Source organism: Phalacrocorax aristotelis, chromosome 4 (genome assembly GCF_949628215.1).
Source record: "Phalacrocorax aristotelis chromosome 4, bGulAri2.1, whole genome shotgun sequence".
In the NCBI taxonomy this organism is placed as follows: Eukaryota; Metazoa; Chordata; class Aves; order Suliformes; family Phalacrocoracidae; genus Phalacrocorax; species Phalacrocorax aristotelis.
The window spans coordinates 35636094-35655138 of NC_134279.1; the positions used below are offsets into that span (position 1 = coordinate 35636094).

The 19045-nt window shown below is 39.8% G+C and overlaps 1 protein-coding gene across 9 annotated transcripts in view; it reads left to right on the forward strand.

Moving 5' to 3' along the window:
- The window catches only part of TMEM131L (transmembrane 131 like), an 83369-nt gene extending 64992 nt beyond the window's left edge, over window positions 1–18377 (forward strand). For 4 of the 9 annotated variants that reach the window (XM_075090970.1, XM_075090971.1, XM_075090974.1 and 1 more), the window contains 13 exons: window positions 611–796; window positions 1967–2116; window positions 2695–3311; window positions 5692–5846; window positions 7156–7280; window positions 8787–8944; window positions 9845–10030; window positions 11083–11161; window positions 12263–12348; window positions 13680–13800; window positions 15421–15509; window positions 16349–16491; window positions 17964–18377. In XM_075090970.1, coding sequence (XP_074947071.1) covers window positions 611–796; window positions 1967–2116; window positions 2695–3311; window positions 5692–5846; window positions 7156–7280; window positions 8787–8944; window positions 9845–10030; window positions 11083–11161; window positions 12263–12348; window positions 13680–13800; window positions 15421–15509; window positions 16349–16491; window positions 17964–18242 — 2374 coding nt within the window. In that variant the 3' untranslated portion in view covers window positions 18243–18377. Of the gene's footprint in view, window positions 1–610; window positions 797–1966; window positions 2117–2694; window positions 3312–5691; window positions 5847–7155; window positions 7281–8786; window positions 8945–9141; window positions 9402–9844; window positions 10031–11082; window positions 11162–12262; window positions 12349–13679; window positions 13801–15420; window positions 15510–16348; window positions 16492–17963 lie in introns of those variants that run through there. The other 5 variants (XM_075090973.1, XM_075090976.1, XR_012660301.1 and 2 more) reach the window with 5 other exon arrangements.
- Window positions 18378–19045: the final 668 nt, after the last annotated feature.

Consider the following 19045-nt stretch of genomic DNA (forward strand, 5'->3'; position numbering starts at 1 on the left):
GTGCAAGTCATAAGTTAAACATAAGTAGAATTAATATTGCTGTATTATAGTAACTGCAGTTTCATATACAGCGAGTATTGCCTCTACTGTTTGGAAGGGCAAGTCATACCTTCTGGCAGTACCCATGGCAGTCAAATAGAATAATGGTATGAGTCATGGAAGTAAGTGGAAGAAGAGACAAATCTGTTGTTTTTGTCTGCCTTCCCTATCTGTCCAGCCCTGTTCTAGACTTACCTTCGTATCTGACCCATTCCAACATAATGCTGCCTGTTCGCTTGACAGCTGTGCTTTTGATAAAAAGTGCTTTGGTTAACATGAGTGGATCATGTGCACCTTCTTGAGAAAATGAAAACAAGTTACAGTAATGAGAGTATTGTGAAGACATCATAACAAAACCATATTTTACTGCTTGAAGATAACCTCAGAGTCTTACCTCTGTTAGGTGCTGATGCCATCTGCATAGTATAAGCAGACAGTGGTCCCGTATTTCATTATCTTTTTTTCCTATTATTAAACCAGAAGTTATTTTGTACTTTTTGGTATCAGTGTGACTTTGAAATTTGGCCATACAGTGGAAAAATAACACCAGCTCCATCTACTTTCCTGACAGATTCACTCCTGACTTCACATCTTCATGGGTAATCCGGGAGCTTACACTGGTGACTGCTGCTGATTTGGAGTTCCACTTCACGCTCAACGTGACTCTTCCTCACCATCTGTTACCGCTCTGTGCAGATGTGGTGCCAGGACCCAGCTGGGAAGAGTCTTTCTGGAGGCTCACTGTCCTCTTCGTAAGGTAATGCTTTCAGGGCACCAGCTTGAAAGGGACCTACCAGTGAAAGATCAGCAAGCACTTTCAGCTTGTGTTAGATTTTTAGTGGTGACAGGGCCTAAATCTCTACTGCATCTGTCTCCTGAGGGACCTGCCAGCTGGCTGTGACAGCGTAGGTGTGATGCATTAGCTGGTGATGGAGTTGTCAAGCATTTCTTGCTGGTCCTCCTGATCAACTTCCATGTAACGGCTGCAGAGGAAAAGGGCTACGATACCACCACAGGAATACCCAGTGGATACTCTCCTTGCTAGAAGACTTACTCCCCCCACAGTAGAGATGCACACGTAACATATTAGTATCTGAAAATCGTAAATAGAATTGAGTGGACTGGTAGATTATCTTTTAAGTATTTCTGGAAAATTAACATGAATTTCATTTATAAAGTTTCAGACAACCAAGTGAGGACCTGCTTTTCCTTCTGCTTCTTTCCTTCTTTCACTTGTTAAAAACCACTCATGTTTATTGTTAGCTTTTGGTAGGCACACTGCCAAACAGGCTACCCAGAAAGATGATTTGGCTTGTGGTAGCTGACTCATTGCTTGCACATGGTAAACTCCTTTTAAGAGGACTGTGCCTTTGTACAACAACTAAGGGTTCTGCTCCTACGCATATTCTTTTTTTGTCTTCCTTCACTAACCTTTCACACTGTATGGCATGAACTGAATGTTGTGCTTGCCACAGACATGTCCAGTGCTTTCATCACACCAACCCTGAATTCCTACAATTGGTACTAACAAGCAGTGAATGTGAATGTCATGATGATCCATGTATCAGGATCTATATAACAGACATTACATTACTATATAACACTATATTACTATATAACAGAAATTACTTCTAACTGATCTTCAAATCAAGTATTAGCTTATTTAGACTGCCTTTTTAAAGATTTTTTTTCCTTTGTAAAGCCCATGGCTGAGTTATTGAGAGAATAACTAGTGAGGGCTATAAGGAAAAAATTAAAAGATCAATACAACTGTTACTTATTTTAAACTGTATTTTGAGTTTTCTCATCTGTCTTAGAATTTACTAACAAAATATTTGAAAAGTGCATCTTGTTAGAAGCTTTTTAACTCTTTCAGTGACTACTCCTCAAAATTTTACACACCGGTATCTGTTGTTTTCTTTGGCAGTTTGTCCCTGCTCGGAGTGATTCTGATAGCCTTCCAGCAAGCCCAGTATATTCTAGCAGAGTTTATGAAATCAAGACAGAGGCCAAATCCTAGTTCTTCACCGCAGCAGAACAACAACTCTGTTGACATAATCAGCCCTGATTCTTACAAGTAAAAATATTTTTTTCTTCTTTTGAATTGCTTTTTTCTGTACCCTGTTTATTGTGGGGTGATGCTTTCTGTCTGTTTGTATTTTGATATTCCTGTGGGCTGGTTTAGACGAGATAGTGTTCCAGGCAACCTCTTTCAGAGAGCTTTCAGTGTTGTGGTGTATATTCATCTCCACAAAAGGGAAATAGAAGAACTCAAGGGTTTATTAATCTTGTATATTGTCAGTAGTACATAGGGTAGAAGTTATGAGATGGAAGTAAAGGATACACCATGTGCAGCAGCCGTGGAAAGAATGGAAAATACATTAATGGTCCTCAAATCTGACCCTCTTGGGTGGTCAGTTAGGCACTTACTCACTGAAGCATAGAAATGTGTTTGAAGTCTGAGCACATACTTAGAGTCTTGCTCAACACCCGCTGAAATTGGAATGTGCTTAGCTGGTATGATAAATTGAAGACCTAATGCACTTTCAGGGCTTGTGAACATACCCCCCTGCTTCTTTTCTTGCAAAAATATCCCATAAAAGAATTCATGATAGCTTCCTAGATAAAAACAAGTATCAATTATTTTTTCTCCAGGGGAAGCTGCAAGACATTTATGGATTCCTATAGTTCGTCAGATAAAGGTAAAGGGAAGGGCTTCCTGTCTGTAGGCACTTCTTCCAGCCGAAGTCACAATGCAGCGAAGAGAAGTCCTGCGACCTACAGCCACTCTCAGAAGAAACACAAATGTTCAGTTTACTACAGTAAGCAGAAACCAAACACAGCAGCTGGCAGTGCCATTGCAACTACTGATGAGAAACAAAATCAGATTGCAGAGAACCAAATCTCAGCACCAAAAGAGGACATTTGCACTGATGTTGTCAGTGAGAACTGGGTAACTCTAAAATATGCAAATGGCATAAATGTTAACAAGAATTTAACACTTCCAGAAAACTTTCTGGGTAAAGAAGAAAGTGCACTGAAAAATACAGTTCTCATTAAAAGTACTTCTTCAGAGTGTGATCTGAAGGAAGATCTTCAAACATGTATGTTTCCTAAGGAAACTAACCTTAAAACTTCAGAAAATCTAGTTGAGCTCAAAGAACAGGAGTTCTGTCCTGTGAAGGTGTCAAAGAAGCTACCTGAAAGTCACTTGTCCAGAAATTCACCTCAGCAACAGCCAGAACTGCAAGAAATATCTAGGAAAAATAGTGGTAATTTTTTCAATTTTCTGTTCAGTTTTCAATATTCTGTTGAGTTCACTGTGATCAGGACATTGTCTTTTGCATAGGACAAGGAGATGTGGTATTTTTGATGTGTTCACTTTGATTTGTCTGTTTACATTCCTAAGGAATAGTTTGCATTAGAAGTTGTTTTGTAAATCATAGATTTGCCTTGGTTCATAGATGTCAAGATTGTGCTGTAGCATTTCAATGGTTAAAATAATTTATGTCATGGATTTGCTTATAAATCACAAATTGCCCATGTCAAATATTCAGAAGCATCCCAGTTTGCAATTTTCTGGGCCACTAAAATGTGATGCCTGATTTTTAGAGTCATCAAGCAAGCACCTTCAGTACTGGATATTCAGAACTCCTTTGATAAAACCACCTGAAATAACAAAAGCTGACATCAGAGTGAAGTTATATTTTGTAGGAATCTGCAGATCAACATTTCTCTTAGTAACTGCCTAGCTATATTTTCTATCTTGTTTTGGTTTGGTGGTTTTATTTTTTTTTTTTTAAATTGTGGGACTAAGCTGCCTGGGAAGTCTTACCTCGTAGCTTCACAACTCAAAATTTTAAGTGCAGTCCACAAGCACCTGTGGGAAATAGAGGGCAGGGTAGGAGACTGTGTCCCCTGGAAGCCTGACTGTACTTAGGCACTCCGCAAAGTAGTTGAATGCTGAAGACTGGCATTTGCTGTAGCTGTGGCAGAGTTTATTTAGTGACTAGGCCATCACAGAGGGATTTCAGGCCTGCTGTAGTGTGTAGTTGTTACCCTGGGCTGGTTGCTTCCTGTGTGTAATTATCTGTGGGATACAGCAGGTACATGTGTGCTGTCTCAGGTGGAGACAGGATAATTTCACTCACTCTTACAAAGTATTTTGAAATTTTTCACGTACTGCTATACTGCAGAGCATTGTTCTTTCCTTTGAATTAAGAAATCAGCTGGGGGAAAAAAGCTAATCAGTAATTATCTTAACTGTACTTACGTGCACAGGAAAGTAACTCTGAGTACAGGCTGTGGAAATCATGGTTATATATAAATGAGTTGGGAGATACTAGAGTTATTTTCATTGACAAAACTTGCACCTTGAGCGAGTGTTTCAGGAATACTGACAGTTGCTTGTATTCGGTGGTAAAACGCTACAGGTAATCTGCCACATTGCCTGTTAGTAGTTGTGGTTTCCTGCACTGTCAGGGATGCAAGTATTTCTGTGTTTCAAGAAGTTTGGTAAGATAATGAAGTCTGCAAAGTACCATATTGCAGTGTTTGTATCTTGATTATAGTTACAGACCCAGTTTTGTGCAAACAGGGAGTCTTCAAGACCTCAGGTACTCTCGTGTTTGTATGCTGGAGAGAAATACAGCATTTTTTAGAGCTCTGTTGGCCTCCCTTGCCTGGTGTCTCACCTGGTGTTTCATCCACATGGGCTCCTTTTGCAGTTCTCGTGACTTCCTGCTCCTGATGGGAGAGGGTGGCTGACTCAGAGCTAAGATGTTGTAGTTGGTTGGTAGATAGGAAACCGTAAAAACGTTTGTGTTTGCCTTTCCCATTTGAGAAGACCGGCTCAATGTGATAAGCAATGCCATTTCTCATGCTGAGCAGCGGGAGTCTCGGTAGCAGATCACTGTGGATGTATTGCAGATACCTGAGACACCTGGAACCAATCAGAGCTCAAGTTAATTCTGTCCTTTCCAGCATTGGCAGGGCCCAGGCAGAGGACTGACTCGACTGGGCAACTCAGCTATTTGTTGAGACGGCTTCCTCTTACTTTCTTCATCTCTTGGCTTGTGTTACACAAGAATAATTCTTTCTCACAAGCCTTTCAAGAAAATGGACTTTTAACACAGAATGCACCCTAAAGAAAGGATGATGTCCCTTTGTCTTCATAGTGAATGCAGAGGGCACTTCAGAGGCGCAAAACACCAAATAAAGGCTGTCCTTATTTTGATCTACCCATTTTTGAGAAGTCTCCTCCCCACCCAGCTTGCTAGGTTTTTTATGTTTGGTTTTTAGCCCAATATTCTCTGACTTCAGATTCTACCTTACAGACCCTTGGCTGGGACCCGAATAGCTCAAATTCACATGAGATGAGCAGGTCTTGGGTAATTTATGCATGTGCTAGGAGTGGTGTGCCCATGAGCATGAATCAATCAATACAGAGCTACTTTTTGCAACTGCTATAAGAATTTTTATAAAGCATTAGCTTTTGATTTTGAAATTTTCAGCATTGTCAGCCTAGAGGTTAGTCTTCTAGTGTTTTGGAAAGTGGCGAACTCTGTTTTTAAAAAGAGGTAGAAGATATTGTGGTTATGATTGGGAGTCCATTCTCTTCCCAAGCAAACTGATGTTACTGTTTAATTGTAGGGAACAGCCAGCAAGTGCCTCTCAGGAATGAAACAGAAAACTGTGAGACTTTAAAAAAGCAGATCAACCTAAAGCCTTCCACGGAGAAAAAGATTAATAAAGGACCTAAGGAAGAGGCTGCGTGCTGCACAAAAGAGGAGATTACTTCTTCTGAGGTTTGTATTGTGATCTTTCCGTTTTTCAGATTTAAAATTATCTGTTTGTTGTTTATTTAAACATATAGGTGTGTATGCCTATGTAGGGACTATTACGTACAGTTACAGACCTGAAACCCTGTAAATCAGATAAATGAGGAAGTATGCAGGCATGCTGTCCCACATCCATTGGATATTAATGCTGCTTTATAGAATGATGAACAGTTTGGGAAAAATTAAAACAGCCCTTGTATTCTGAGATTGGCTGTATCACAACCAGAGGTATTCTTTGTTATTGTCAGAGCAGGCACAAACATACTGGAATCTAATGCCTGCTGTCAGCCACAGTAACGATGTGGGAACATACTCTGCAGGGGAGGTGTCCTAGATGGGCATACCTGCCTTCATGCAGACTTGATCTGCAGATACAGGGCTTTGCATCAGAAATTTGCATTTGAGAATACAGCAGGCAGAAACCCCTCAACACACTGCAAAGCTCTGAGGAGGATCATTCTTTCCCTCTGGTTTCTGAGCACAGTGAACACCGCAGACAGTATCTTTGTTGCAGGCAGCATAAAACACTTGAAGAATGTAATCCGATAATTAGTAAACCCAAGAATTTGGATTATGTTCCTGTCCTGTCTCCTGGATAGGAAACCCATGGCAAAATGGTGTGAGGAGGAATTGGTTACCATGCTTGGGGAATATGTATCAGAAAAGACAGGGTCTGGTCTTGTTTTGGGAACTGTTGTTACAAACTTTTTTCTGTGTGTGGCTGATGGTGCTTAGTTTGTTTCTTGCATTTTTAAAAATTGCTATTATTTGTTGGTTAACTTAGCCCATAATTTCCTCAGTTGTAATTCAAATGAATGCCTCTTCTCTCCCCACCCCCCATTTGCTGAGGAAAGGGAGGATTTATTGCTGCTGAACTTGCACACAAGCTGATCATAAATCTGGCAGATGTTTTTTGTTTTTAGTACATTGGAAATTTTATTGACTGCTTTCCTTTTTCTCCCCCTATTTTTTTTATTTCCCTGGAAGTCAGAGCTAGATGCTGTGAGGGGGAAAATGCTAACATTGGGAATTCAAAAATTTCTGTCTCATTATCTGTTGGTGCCTTGAAGGACAGAGTCTTGGGAAGGTTGGTCAAACTGATGGTGCTGGAAAGAGGATGTGCTGTGGAAAGGCACTAAATCGTGAAGTAACTATGCATTTGGGTCAGGTCATTTTGTCCAGAGAAATTTAGCTAGAAAAATCCAGTGGAGTGCATTTACTGAGGTAATTCATTTTATAATGTATGTATTGTCTCAGCTCATATTTTTACCTTTAGCAAGAAGATGTATATAGGAAGAAGAAACCTCAGGAGAAGAAGGAAGGAAATGTACCAAATATGAATTGGAATAGAAATAGAACATCTAGAAAAAATAAGAAGAAGAATGTTAATATCTCTACAAGGTATGTATTGCCGCACCAAATTAAGAAGAAACCCAGAGTTGCTGTAATGTTTCCACAGGTTTTGCCTAGCACATTAGGCAGGATAGCTTTATCTATTTAAATAAACACACTTTAAGCTTGGCCTGAGCCACTATTTTTGAAAATGTGCTGTACTAAGTATCACCAGCAAAAAAATAAAATATGTTTCCACACCCCATTCTGCATAGCAGTGCTCGCTCTCTGCTATAGTCTCAGATTTGCTGTCTCTGAAGGTTGGATGGTTAGCTTCCTTTCCATTGTGTATTGTGTGGATGAAACACAGTCATGTAGTCCCTTCAGTGAGAATTCAACAAAATTGTTGAAATGGTTCCACCTTCAGGAGAATCATCTGCTATATTGAGTAACTGAGGGAACGTTGTCTGCTAGTAGCGTTGAAAGAGGAAGAGAAGTATGTAGAAAAGAGACAGCGGCTTGCATTTTTGCCATAACTATTAAAAAGATTAGAGCAGCACTAGGCTCAAAAGAATATTGAGAGCCCCTTGGGAAGTTAGGGGGTTTTCTTCCCCCTGAGGTTTGTTTAAATGCATTTCTAAAGTCAGCTGTAAACTACTTTTAATTATTTTTTCATACTTTTTAAATCTAAGCTATTTGGATTGCTGTTAAAAAATACCATTTATAAACTGCTGCTAGAATAGAAACACTTATGAGGAGAAAATCCTTCTTCTTTCCCTTCCCCACCCCTTTGAATTAAGGTCATGATCCTACAAAGCCTTCACAGACTTAATTTTTATTGCAAGTGGTCCTTTTGAGGTCAGTGGACTCAATGAGGAGATTGTAAATCTGAAGAGGCTGTTATAACTCATTATAAACAAGTTACTATTCATTGTATGGGAAGTCAGCGCGTGTGTAAATCTTCGCAGGATGCACACCTTTGTAGGTAGGAAGGATAAAAAACATGGCAGTAAAATACTGAAATTTGCTGTCTGTTCCTTGAACTGATTCAGCAGTTGCTACTTTTGAGTTGAGATGTAACCATTTCCTTCCTGTAGAAACTTGACAGCTGTATTTTATTCATTTTCCCGTAATATTCTCTTATTACCGTACTGGATCCAGATATTTCAGTTTTACTAGCAAAAACTTAAGATCACTTCAGATACGGTTTTATTCTAGTTATAATTATGCCAGTGACATAGACATAGGGCGCATTTTTCTGTGCATCTATATCTTCGTACAGTGCTAGGCTGTGCTTCTTACTAGAATGTCTTCTGCAAGCGCATTAGAAAATGTAGTTAAACATGCACATGTTTTGCTTCTCCCCCTAAGCAGTAGTAGTCTCTGTGGTGGGATACTGCTTTTTGAGAAAGGTGTTTTAGGTTTCTGTGAAGTTGGGGAATAAGACTCCTAAACCTGTTCCTTGCTCCCCACCCTGCCTTGATAGCTGTGTGAGTTGGTGTTTGACTCCTGAGTAGGAAAAATGCAGCTCAAATGTAAAATGCAAACATGTTTCTTTGGGTGTGGTTGCATTAGGGTCCCTGAGCAGAGTGAGTTGAAGCACATGTGCAGTGAATTTGAAAGGCTGGATCTGAGAGCGAATATTGGAATAAGAGCCTGGTGTCCACAGGGTAACGGGGAAAATTGTAAAGCAGACCAAAAAGCTGGGAGCTTGTCTATACAGGGAGAAACAGGTATGCAATCTTAATTGTCTTAAATGGGGGAAGAAATGTAATGTGGTTTTTGTGGCGGTAGAGCTGTGTTCCTTCCTTGAGAGACTTGTGCTTCTCTCCCTTTTGAACCCTGATGCAAAGATAGCAGGACTGGCACAATACAGTGCCTGAAATAATAGCTGCTCACTTCTGAAGGGCTCCACGTGCTTTCTCCACAGGGTTGGTTGGTGGTGCAAATCAGAAGATGAATCAGTCTGAAGCCATAATCCATCAGTCCCGGGTGAAGGACTGACAGTCTGCTTGTGTGTTCAAATTAAAGCCGGTATTAACCGAAGCGGCTCTATTGCAAAGGCCACCTTTAGAATAGGCAGGTCATTTTTAAAAACCATCACTGTCTTGGGTACCTGCTTCCTGCCTTTCCGTCAGGATTGTAATCAGCTGTTTTCCCTGGCTTTTGGGAAGAGGAGGGCTGAAGAAGGTATCAATGTTTTTAGGATTGTCCTTTGCCTCCCTGATGAGATAGTAAGAGAGGAGAATCTATCACTTATGAATTCATTACTTGCAACATTTGTCATTACTTTTAGTATGCATGTTCCTACAGCCCGGTTATGTTTCATGTTTGAAATATTAACTATATATTTCAAAGAACAGCATGGACTTCCTGTTTCAAACTAGTGCTTCTAACTGCACTGTACCCTGACATGCATTCATTGTACTGGGATTGTCGTGTAGGTCATAAGCTACTCGTGTTAGGGGCTGGCATGTTTATCTTGAGGCAATCAGTAAATACTATTTTCTCTCCAGTTGTCAAGAAATTCAGAGAATCCATGTAAATTCATGTTTCCGATGACTTTTTACTTGAATCTTCAGCTGAAAGACTTTCTTAAATTTTTTTTTGTTTCATTTTTGCAACTTCTTTAGAAAGCTTTTATCAACGGCCCAAAAAGAAGTGTTTGGAGAAGTTTTGTTCTGATTCAAGCTCAGATTGTGGAAGCTCGTCGGGAAGCGTTCGTGCCAGTCGTGGAAGCTGGGGTAGCTGGAGCAGTACCAGCAGTTCGGATGGAGATAAAAAGCCCATAATTACTGCCAGGCATTTTCTTCCATCCAGTAAGTTCTGCAAACATCACCTGTGCACCACAGTGGGCAGAGTTTTAGCCTTCCTTCTGAGTGGAGAGGGTACAGTAGCATGGGGCATGCAACTTGCCTTTTATAGGTGAGAGCACGTCTCAGAAACATAAGGAGAGATTTAAAGAATTTGGTACTTGAAAAAAAAGTACCAGAAGTTTTGGGGAGAAGAAGATGAGCTGTCAGACTACAGAGGAAGTGTCAGACTCTGCACTGACAAAACTGCACAATTAGTTCTCATGGAAAGGTGGAAGGACTGAGACTCACTAGTCAAAGCAATTTCTTTCTTTCAGTTTATGTTCCATCACATTATTCTCATAAAAATACAATCTTTTTGTTAGAGTTATTTAAGAAAATGCACAAATGAGAAATGTGTGAAAGCAGGATGCTGGCATTTCATGGTGTAAGTAGCCAGGAGACCTGAGCCACTTCACTATATGAGAAATGGGAGCTCTGGTTGATTATTGCAGTTTTTTGAATGCCTCAATATCATTAAAATAGCTGAAAGCTTAAACCCTATCACTGCCATCACTATCCAGGTTGCTGTAGCACTAGATTTTTGAAGAAACTGCTGAAGTGACACCAGCTTTGAGTACCTGAAAAAAGCTGTTCAGAATAATTTAAAAATGCACATGTACTTACATGTGTGTTTGTCTATGTATAAAACTTTACATTACGAAAAGATGTAGTATGGGACATATCTGCACCTGTGATCTAATAGATAATGACTTGCCTGCACGTGACTTTTCTGTTTGTTCAAATTGTAATGCCACTTGAAGAAAACAAGTCATTTCAAAATTAATTTAGTAGTAACTAGGAACCTCTCCATCAAGAGTGTGGTAATCAGTTATAAGTCATAAAATACATTTAAGATTGTCTGGAAGTAGATAGCATGCTTTGGAATAAATGCAGTTAGTGATACTCCAGTCTGAGGAAAGACTTGGTTAATAGTATTCATCAGTCTATTTGTGTGTATGTATATTCTGTGCATACTTCTTAGGATCTTTGATTTTCACAGTCATTCTTTTCTTTAGGAGAGAATATTTCACAAAATGATTTTCCATCTGAAACTCCTATCACTTTAAATCTGTCTCATAACATCTGCAATACCAGGTAAAATATTTGAACCTACACCTGTAAGACATTAAAGAAACACCATCAACTTGAAATCTCGTCTCATTTTTATAAATTACACCTACCTGTTGCCTTGTCTTTTTTTGTGATCATTGGACTGTACTTTCTAGTTGGAAGAAGGATAATCTTCTTCAGTAGGTGAAAAGATATATGCAAAATGGCTTCTGCTGGGCAAAGACAATAAATGCTTCCAAATGTAAAATAAAATTGGGGAAAAAAGGAAGTTGTTTTTCCCTTCTCATTTCTTCCAGATCTTAGCAACTTACTGCATTTCCATTAGCACTTAGTTATATTAAAGTAATAATTAAAAAAAAAAAAAAAGTGGGAGTGAGACTTTCAAGTTGATGTTATTCTTTTAATGGGAATAATGTTCTCCTAGGATATACAGCATGAAAATTGATTCTCCCTTCCCCCCGATTCCTTTCTACCTCTTTACTGTAGTAGAGATAGCATCTACAGTTTTTATTACTACAAGTCCTCATTTCACTTCTCATTCATGTCTTTGTTTTCACTAGCAGAAATAATGTAATCCTTTTCCTCTGGGATTCTGGTGCTTGAAAATGTTACCTTTCTACCCATATTGACTAATTTCTTTGAAGGGGTTTAACGAATATGAAGTAGATGTTCATGTGTGCCAATGTGTCTTCATGCACATAAAAGTAGACTTGCCTGAAAGTTGTTGGGAGCATTGAAGCATTATGAGAGATCCTACTTGTCTTCATGGACTACAGCTTGTTTTACTATTTTAGAAAAGAGATGTTGAATTAATTTGCAATAGGTTGATACTTGGATAATAGAAGTGGGGCAATTAAGATGTATTAATCTTATTTCTTTTGCACGTGTAATAAGTAGGTGGCTTTTAATTGGTGAAAAAAGCTGTTAAAAATTGCACAGGGGTAATTCAAAATAAGAAAAATCAGGAAGGAAAGTGGGAAAGCAGTAACAACTATGATGTTGATTAGAATATCTTTTATACCTCTGTATATTTCCTTTGAAGTTCTTTGGATTATGAAACGTAACAGTGCCCAGACTTAAGAAATTAAGTCTTTAATTAAGAAATTACATTTTCTTTTCATTCAGCAGAGACATGAACAGCATCCCCCAGTATCCTGAGACATTATGTCCCAATTTCACCGAGATAGCTGCAGATCCTGACAAAAATAAAGGTCAGTTACTTTATTAACAACTGAAGCTGGTTTTTGCACACTCTGTCAAGCAGTTTCAGTGATGTTGCTAATAACCCTTGTATACACCAACGTGATAGACATGTTGTTGTTAGAACTTGACTTCCTTCTAAACAAGTTAAGAGCAAAGTTAGCAAATGAAAGCTTATAACCTTGACATTTTTTGCTGCATCTTCTCCATGTGAAGATAGCATTTAACTTTCAAACTCACGTTTTAGGTATTCTTGGTTTTTTCATCCTCTTGCTTTGCAGAGATTTATGTCCAAAAGTAATGCGGTTGGGAGATCAAGAGCACTGGTTGCTGAGTTAAAATGAAGCTCATCATCAAATCAAATATGACCATTTTTCTCTCTAAATTTCCACAGTCGGCACTTGCTCGCTTTGAAAGCAATAATGAATGAGATTGGGTTGGGCTGTTAAAACTTGAATTTTCATTGTTTGTATCTCAAAGGGAAGTGATATTAACTTGCTGAGTGGGCTACATGGTGAGGTGGAATTTGAAAGCTGGTTGGGACACATGGTTCTTTGGGCAGCAGAACTGCCTGCTCATGACTGTCCCTTCTGCTGTAGGTTTAACTTGCATCTGGTAGGATAAAAATGCTGAATAAACTTATTCCACAACAGCAATATTCATAACATCTATCGTGTGAAATAATGAAATAGGGCTAACTTTGCAACCATTGTCTTACAGAGACTGTTAATTTGGATTTTTTCCTTTGTCCAGCTCCCTGTTCTCGCAGAGTTGATAGGAACCAAGTATCTGTGGGCAGTCAGGACACTCGGTCTGTAGAGAGCAGCACAATGAGTATCTGCCCTTGGGGCTAAACACAGCCATAAAGAGTTCATGTATTGTTTGGTTCTGGATGGCTCTAGTCTATTAAAAACCCGACCCTGTTCCCACTGCATTCGTGTGGCTGGACTTCAGAGATGGTTACTGTTTTATGGGTGGGGGCGAGGAGGAGGCTGGTGGGGATCGCATCCCTGCCATCCATCCTGCTGTGAGGAAGGGTGCTGCCTTGTTGCTGGCGGCTGATGACTTAAGGACTCTCTGTGGGAATTTCTTGCCCTGTTTTGTTGAATTTCAGCTTCTCGGTTCAAGTCTTTTTTTATATATTTTTTAACAAATAGAAATATTGACATTTGTTTAAAGATGGACATTCATCATAAAAAAATAGATTGGTTAGCAACTCTGGACTTTTCATCTAGCATACAGTCCTTATCGTGGATCTGAGAATAACGTGTCATTGTGATATTCAGAGTTTGTGGAGCCTCCTTCCTGTTGTTCTGCATTTCGTTCCCTCTTCCCTTTTTAGGTCTTTACCCAACAGGAGACTTGTGGCCAGCCCAGCCAGTCTGCCTGACAAACAGTTTAAACTACAACCTTGAGAATAATATACCATGCATGATCCAAGAAACCCCCTCTGTCCACAACAGGTAAGTTATGTTTTATGTAAACAGTATGGATAACGCTTTGTTCAGGTTTATGTCATACAGAGGACTGCACTTGAACTTATCTTAAAATATTTGTTATGCAGGTGATAGTTAAAGTAAAATTCTTGCTGTCACTTGAGTCTTAGTTCTAGTTGTTTATGCTCTTCCATTAGTATGTCATGATTAATTTTGCTGAGACAAATTCACTGGTGTTCCTGCTCATATGTGGATATTCCAGAACTACTTTCAAATTCAATGAAGTACTTTTTGGAAAGCTTTTGATTTCTTCCACTTTTTGCATGGCCTGGCTTTTAGGTTTGTTTTCCTCATGCTAAATACATAGCTTCTGTATATCATGGGGTGTGTTATGCAGTGTGTACTCGTGTTAAATGGCATGAACAAACATTGTTAAATAAAGGCAAATAGTCCAGTTTGAAGGTTGGGTAAGGATAAAAATCGGTCTGTTTGAGGCTCTGTGTAGATTTGAGTTGATCTTCCTGTAGTAATGAGCTTGAGTAATTCTGGTACTTCAGACTGTCCACACTGCAAATTTCACTAATGAAAGATGCACTACAGACTAGTGAGAAGAAATACTCTGCCACCACATAGCTGTGAAATATGGCCAGTTCTTCAGGTCATATCCTGTCATCTGAAATGACAGAGTGGTAACACAGAAATCCCCGAGTGATGGCCTTGTGATCCCAACCAGCCTGGTAACCTTGGTTCTAACTGTCATGTCAACAAACTGCAGCCCTAATGATTGGGAGCAATGGCCAGCAATCTGTCCGACCCTTAAGTCAGGTGAAATATATGGTGAATTCCGGCAGATTCTGTGTTATGCTACTTTGCTCTCATATGCCCGTCTCAATTTGGACTTTATATGCAAAAATTATTTATTCATATGTAGTAGTGATAGCTTAGGATAACTTTTTGCCTGAATAGTAAAACTGAATTAGCACAACTTGACGTGAAAACCTTTTATAGGCCTGCCTTGTCCAGACTTGGACTTCTTCAAGCCCTCTGCATAGCAGGGCTTGTTGCACTTCTGACATATCTTTAAGAATTTCTTTTGAAAAGTATTCTTGAAATTCTGAAATTATTTTAATTAAAACACATCTAATTCCAACAAATTAATATGTAGTTTAGAAAATGTATTGTTTAACAGGACTTCAACGTGTGGTAGGGAAAGTAGAAGTCTCCATTTTAATTGCTGTTCTCAACCATTTATATGCTTGAGAATGTGTTACATTTTCTTCTATTTCAAATCACATTACTCCACTTTATATCTACCATTTCCATGGTTGTGGGAAAGAAGTACAGTTATGTTCTTTTTACACGGGAAGAAGTTGAACCCAGTTAGGTATTGCAGGACTGTGGTAGCTGTCATTACAAGTTGCTCATCCTCCCAGAGGAAAAAGAGCTCAGTGAGAGCATCACTGCGATTACATAATGGCACAGAGTAGATGCTGGCAGAATTTGCAAGAGGAATGTGAAAAGCCTCATCGTCAGTTACAGGCATTTTTTGCATCCAACAGCTTTACATTAAATCAGTATTTCTAAATAATTTTTAGAAGTTCTGCAAATTGTGTCTTGACAGCAGATTTCTTTTTTCCCTTGGGACAGCTTCATTGACTGGAATGCAGCTTGTGACAGCCAGTTTTCCAACATGTATTGTCCACTAGAGATGAACGAATATGGTCCTTTCCCAGAAGGTAAGATGAAATAAAGCTTATGAATTATCACAGAGTGTGGGGTTTTTTTTCTCACCTTTTGTGGAACAAAACACTGAGCTTGTCTATAAACATCTGGGCGTTCATTGCTTAAGTGGACTTTACGGCTTCCAGCTGACTGGATGCTCTCTGTAGTAATAAACAATGTCTGCATGTGGCGGATGAGAAGACTGGTCTTTGTATGGAGTTATTAAGCCTGAAAAGCCAGTATACAGGACTCTGTCTGAGAGGGAATAGAGAGAAATGCTCGTGACCACAGTATTACACAAATCTTTTTGCACAATTTTCTTTGTTTCCCCTCTGGCAGGCTTCTGCCTTCCAGTGTGTGAAATAGAAGGCCTCTTGTGACCAATTACCTTTCCAGGCTAGAGTTTCTTGGCTTGGAAAGCACACTGGCAGCAATCTAGAATTCTTTAGCATTACCTAAGCAATAATTAAAGGTCAGGCTAGAGTATCACAGGCAGCACGGTGATCCCTTGGGTGCGTACAGCTGAAGTATGTTGGCAGTGAAGCCTGGGTAGGCTCTGCCATGCACGTTCTGTGGCTAATAAAGACTCTGTTCTCCATTAAAGAAATTGCCAACTCTTTATCCCATCCTCCTGATAGCAGTTTGTTAGTCCCTAATACAGAGTGATAGTCTTGTTAACAGAAATCGTTACACTTCGCTGCTGTGCTGCCCTGAAGGTGCCTGAAGTCGCTGAAGGCTTAGGTCGGTTCCAGCCTGGCCCACTCCGAGAAGATTCCATGTTCCTCCACAGAAATATTGGTAGTATTTATATTGCAAAAGCCTTATATTGTCTTCCTGCTTTTATAAACTGCAGAAAACATGAACTACCCCAGTGGCTTCCCGGGTACTGCAGCAGTGCAGAATACAGCCTTCATTGACCAGAACTGTCCCTCCACCTGGAACGCGCCTCCCAACCTGCCACCTACCTGGGAGCCTGCCAGTTACGTCAACTCCACAGTGAGTATTGTCACTGCGAGGCACTGCCTTCCTGTGCCTCTCCAAAGCCTTCCCAGTGCATTCCTGTTTTCCCCTACCTGTTGCTCTCCTGTTCTTTACGAATCCTTTAAGTAGCCTGATATATGTATTTGATGCTGGCATTGGTAGCCTGGCGTTTTCCCAATTGTTGGTCAAGGTTATTACTGGACCTGGTCTGTGAAACTTTAAGACAGATCCTTTTGCCTGAAAATTGACTAAAATCATCTTACATGTGGAAAAACATTTTGGACTTACATAGTCTACTGAGACTTTTTCCTATCAAAATCAACCTTTCCAGATGAGGGTAAAACACAAAAAGTGCTGACAGCAAAACCCAAAGAGATTTGGAAATTGTAGAGCTGAATGGACAGCTGCTCTCAGTGACTTTGACAGGTTTTTTTGCTAGGAAATCCAAGTGATTTAAGCTGGATTTGTGCAGATTTCTGAACACCGACTTTGACCTGTTACACTCTAGACTAGCCATGTTTATGTCATCCCATAGTGCAATGTAGTGACTTCAGTTCAAGGTGGTCTTTAATTGTAACTACCTTCTCTTCTGCTCATATTTCAAGATCTTCTATTTTAGAATGTTGGGGTTTTTATTTACAGTAGGTTTATTTTGAATAAAACTAACCACATAAAGGAAAAAATATTTCCAACTGCAAAAGTGAAAATTGTGCTGTGTGTTAAAAAGTGGCAAAACTGGTTGGTAGAGGACTGTTTCCCAAAATAAATGTGACTTTATTTCATATTTTATTCAGGAATGCCAGGAAACACAGAAGGTAGAGATTGGAAAATATATTAGATAATTCAGTTAATTTCCCTGGCGAGCTTTTCCCCACAATACATTTCAGTGTTTCATTCAGTTTTAAAAGTCCCAAGACTTCCATGACCTTCTCCGAGAGACTTCCTCGCAGACTAACACATCTTGCCCTCCAGGAGGTTCTTTATAAGCCTTCGAAATTTTCTAACTAAATTCCCTAGCTGCCAATTATAGTCTGTCTTCCATACTGAACACCCCGCTCTGCTCCCCGTGTGCGTAGTCTTTTAGTACTGGCACATACTTCAACCTTTTTCATGTCATTTCTTAGGCGTCCTTGTCTTTTAATTCTCGAAACATGCATGGTGCTCTTCACGTGTCTTCCATTTCTCCCTCATTTTTCTTAACAGCTCGACCAGAACCGAATATTGTGTTCCTGTTACAGTAATATTGATGCTGTGCAGGGAGAAGCTCATATGGCTTCATTTAGTGGAGTGCCTTTGCACACTAATGCTGCTGTATGATTTTCGGCAGCCATATTGCTTTGTAAACTTGTGTGCGATTTTCTACTTGTGTGTTACCTAAGCCCTCTGTGTAAATGCTGCTTCCTCCCATTTAGTACTACATTTCCACATTTTCTTTGGCAAACGCTCCGTTTTGCAGTTTCCCATGATAATTTTATCTCGCCCTACAGCCCTACCTCTCAAGCACCCGAAGCTTGTCTCCAATGTCTGGACTTTTTGGTTCCATCTGGGCACCTCAGAGTGATGTTTATGAAAGCTGCTGCCCTGTCAGTGCCACGACCCAACACTCGACCCACGTGGAGAACCAGGCAGTTATGTGTAAGCAGGAATACTATCCGAGGTTTAACCCCTTCCGTGCCTACATGAACTTGGACATATGGACTACTGCAGCCAACCGAAATGCAAATTTCCCGCTTCCGAGGGACTCGGGTTACTGTGGAAACGTGTGAAAGGAATTTGATTTTAAAATGTGAATAAAGATGCTTGCAATTTTGATTACTAGAGTAAGCTGGTTGTTGAATAGATTACAATGTTGGTGGATATTTTGGCACTTTTATATTGAAAATAAATTTTTTTTTACGGAAGTCTGAGCATTCAGTGCATTTTAAAAAGCAAAGCATACTCAGGACGCTGTTATTGTCAGGTGAAGGCTATAAATGCGAAACTCAACATTTTTTTCAAGAACAAGGACAGTATTAAGTTCTTAAAAGCATCCACGAATCTGTACTGCATGTTTCTTCTGAAGTTTACATTCTGTGGTATAAACTAGGAGTGGTTTAGCATTGGTAGGTGCAAACTTATACCCGTAAGTACCCGTATCTGTACGAAACAGTAACACTGGGGACCTACCTGGTTGGTGCAGATCAGAGATTTTCCAAGTGGTGCCATTTCTGTTGCTGACATAGTTATTTGTGGGTGTAAACTTCTGGCAACAGGAAAAAGGCCAAATTGTGGCTTGTTTATCTGGCTTGAAAATGCAAGCTGTCACTTGGACGTTGTTATGCTTGTGCAGTGTGGGTGAGTGGGCATTTCTTTCAGGAGCTTTTCTTCCGAGTGACTCTTGACATTTTGTGTTTATATTTTTAGCCTCCATGTTGCAATAGCTCTTTCAGTGCGTTTGATTGCCCTTGTTTAAAATGCCAAAGCTTGAACAAATATTCCTTTGAGAGTTCACACCAATCTCCAAACCAGAACAGCGTTGTGTTAGCCTGTGTTATGAGACTGAATCTTTGTAGTGGGAAAGGCAACCAGG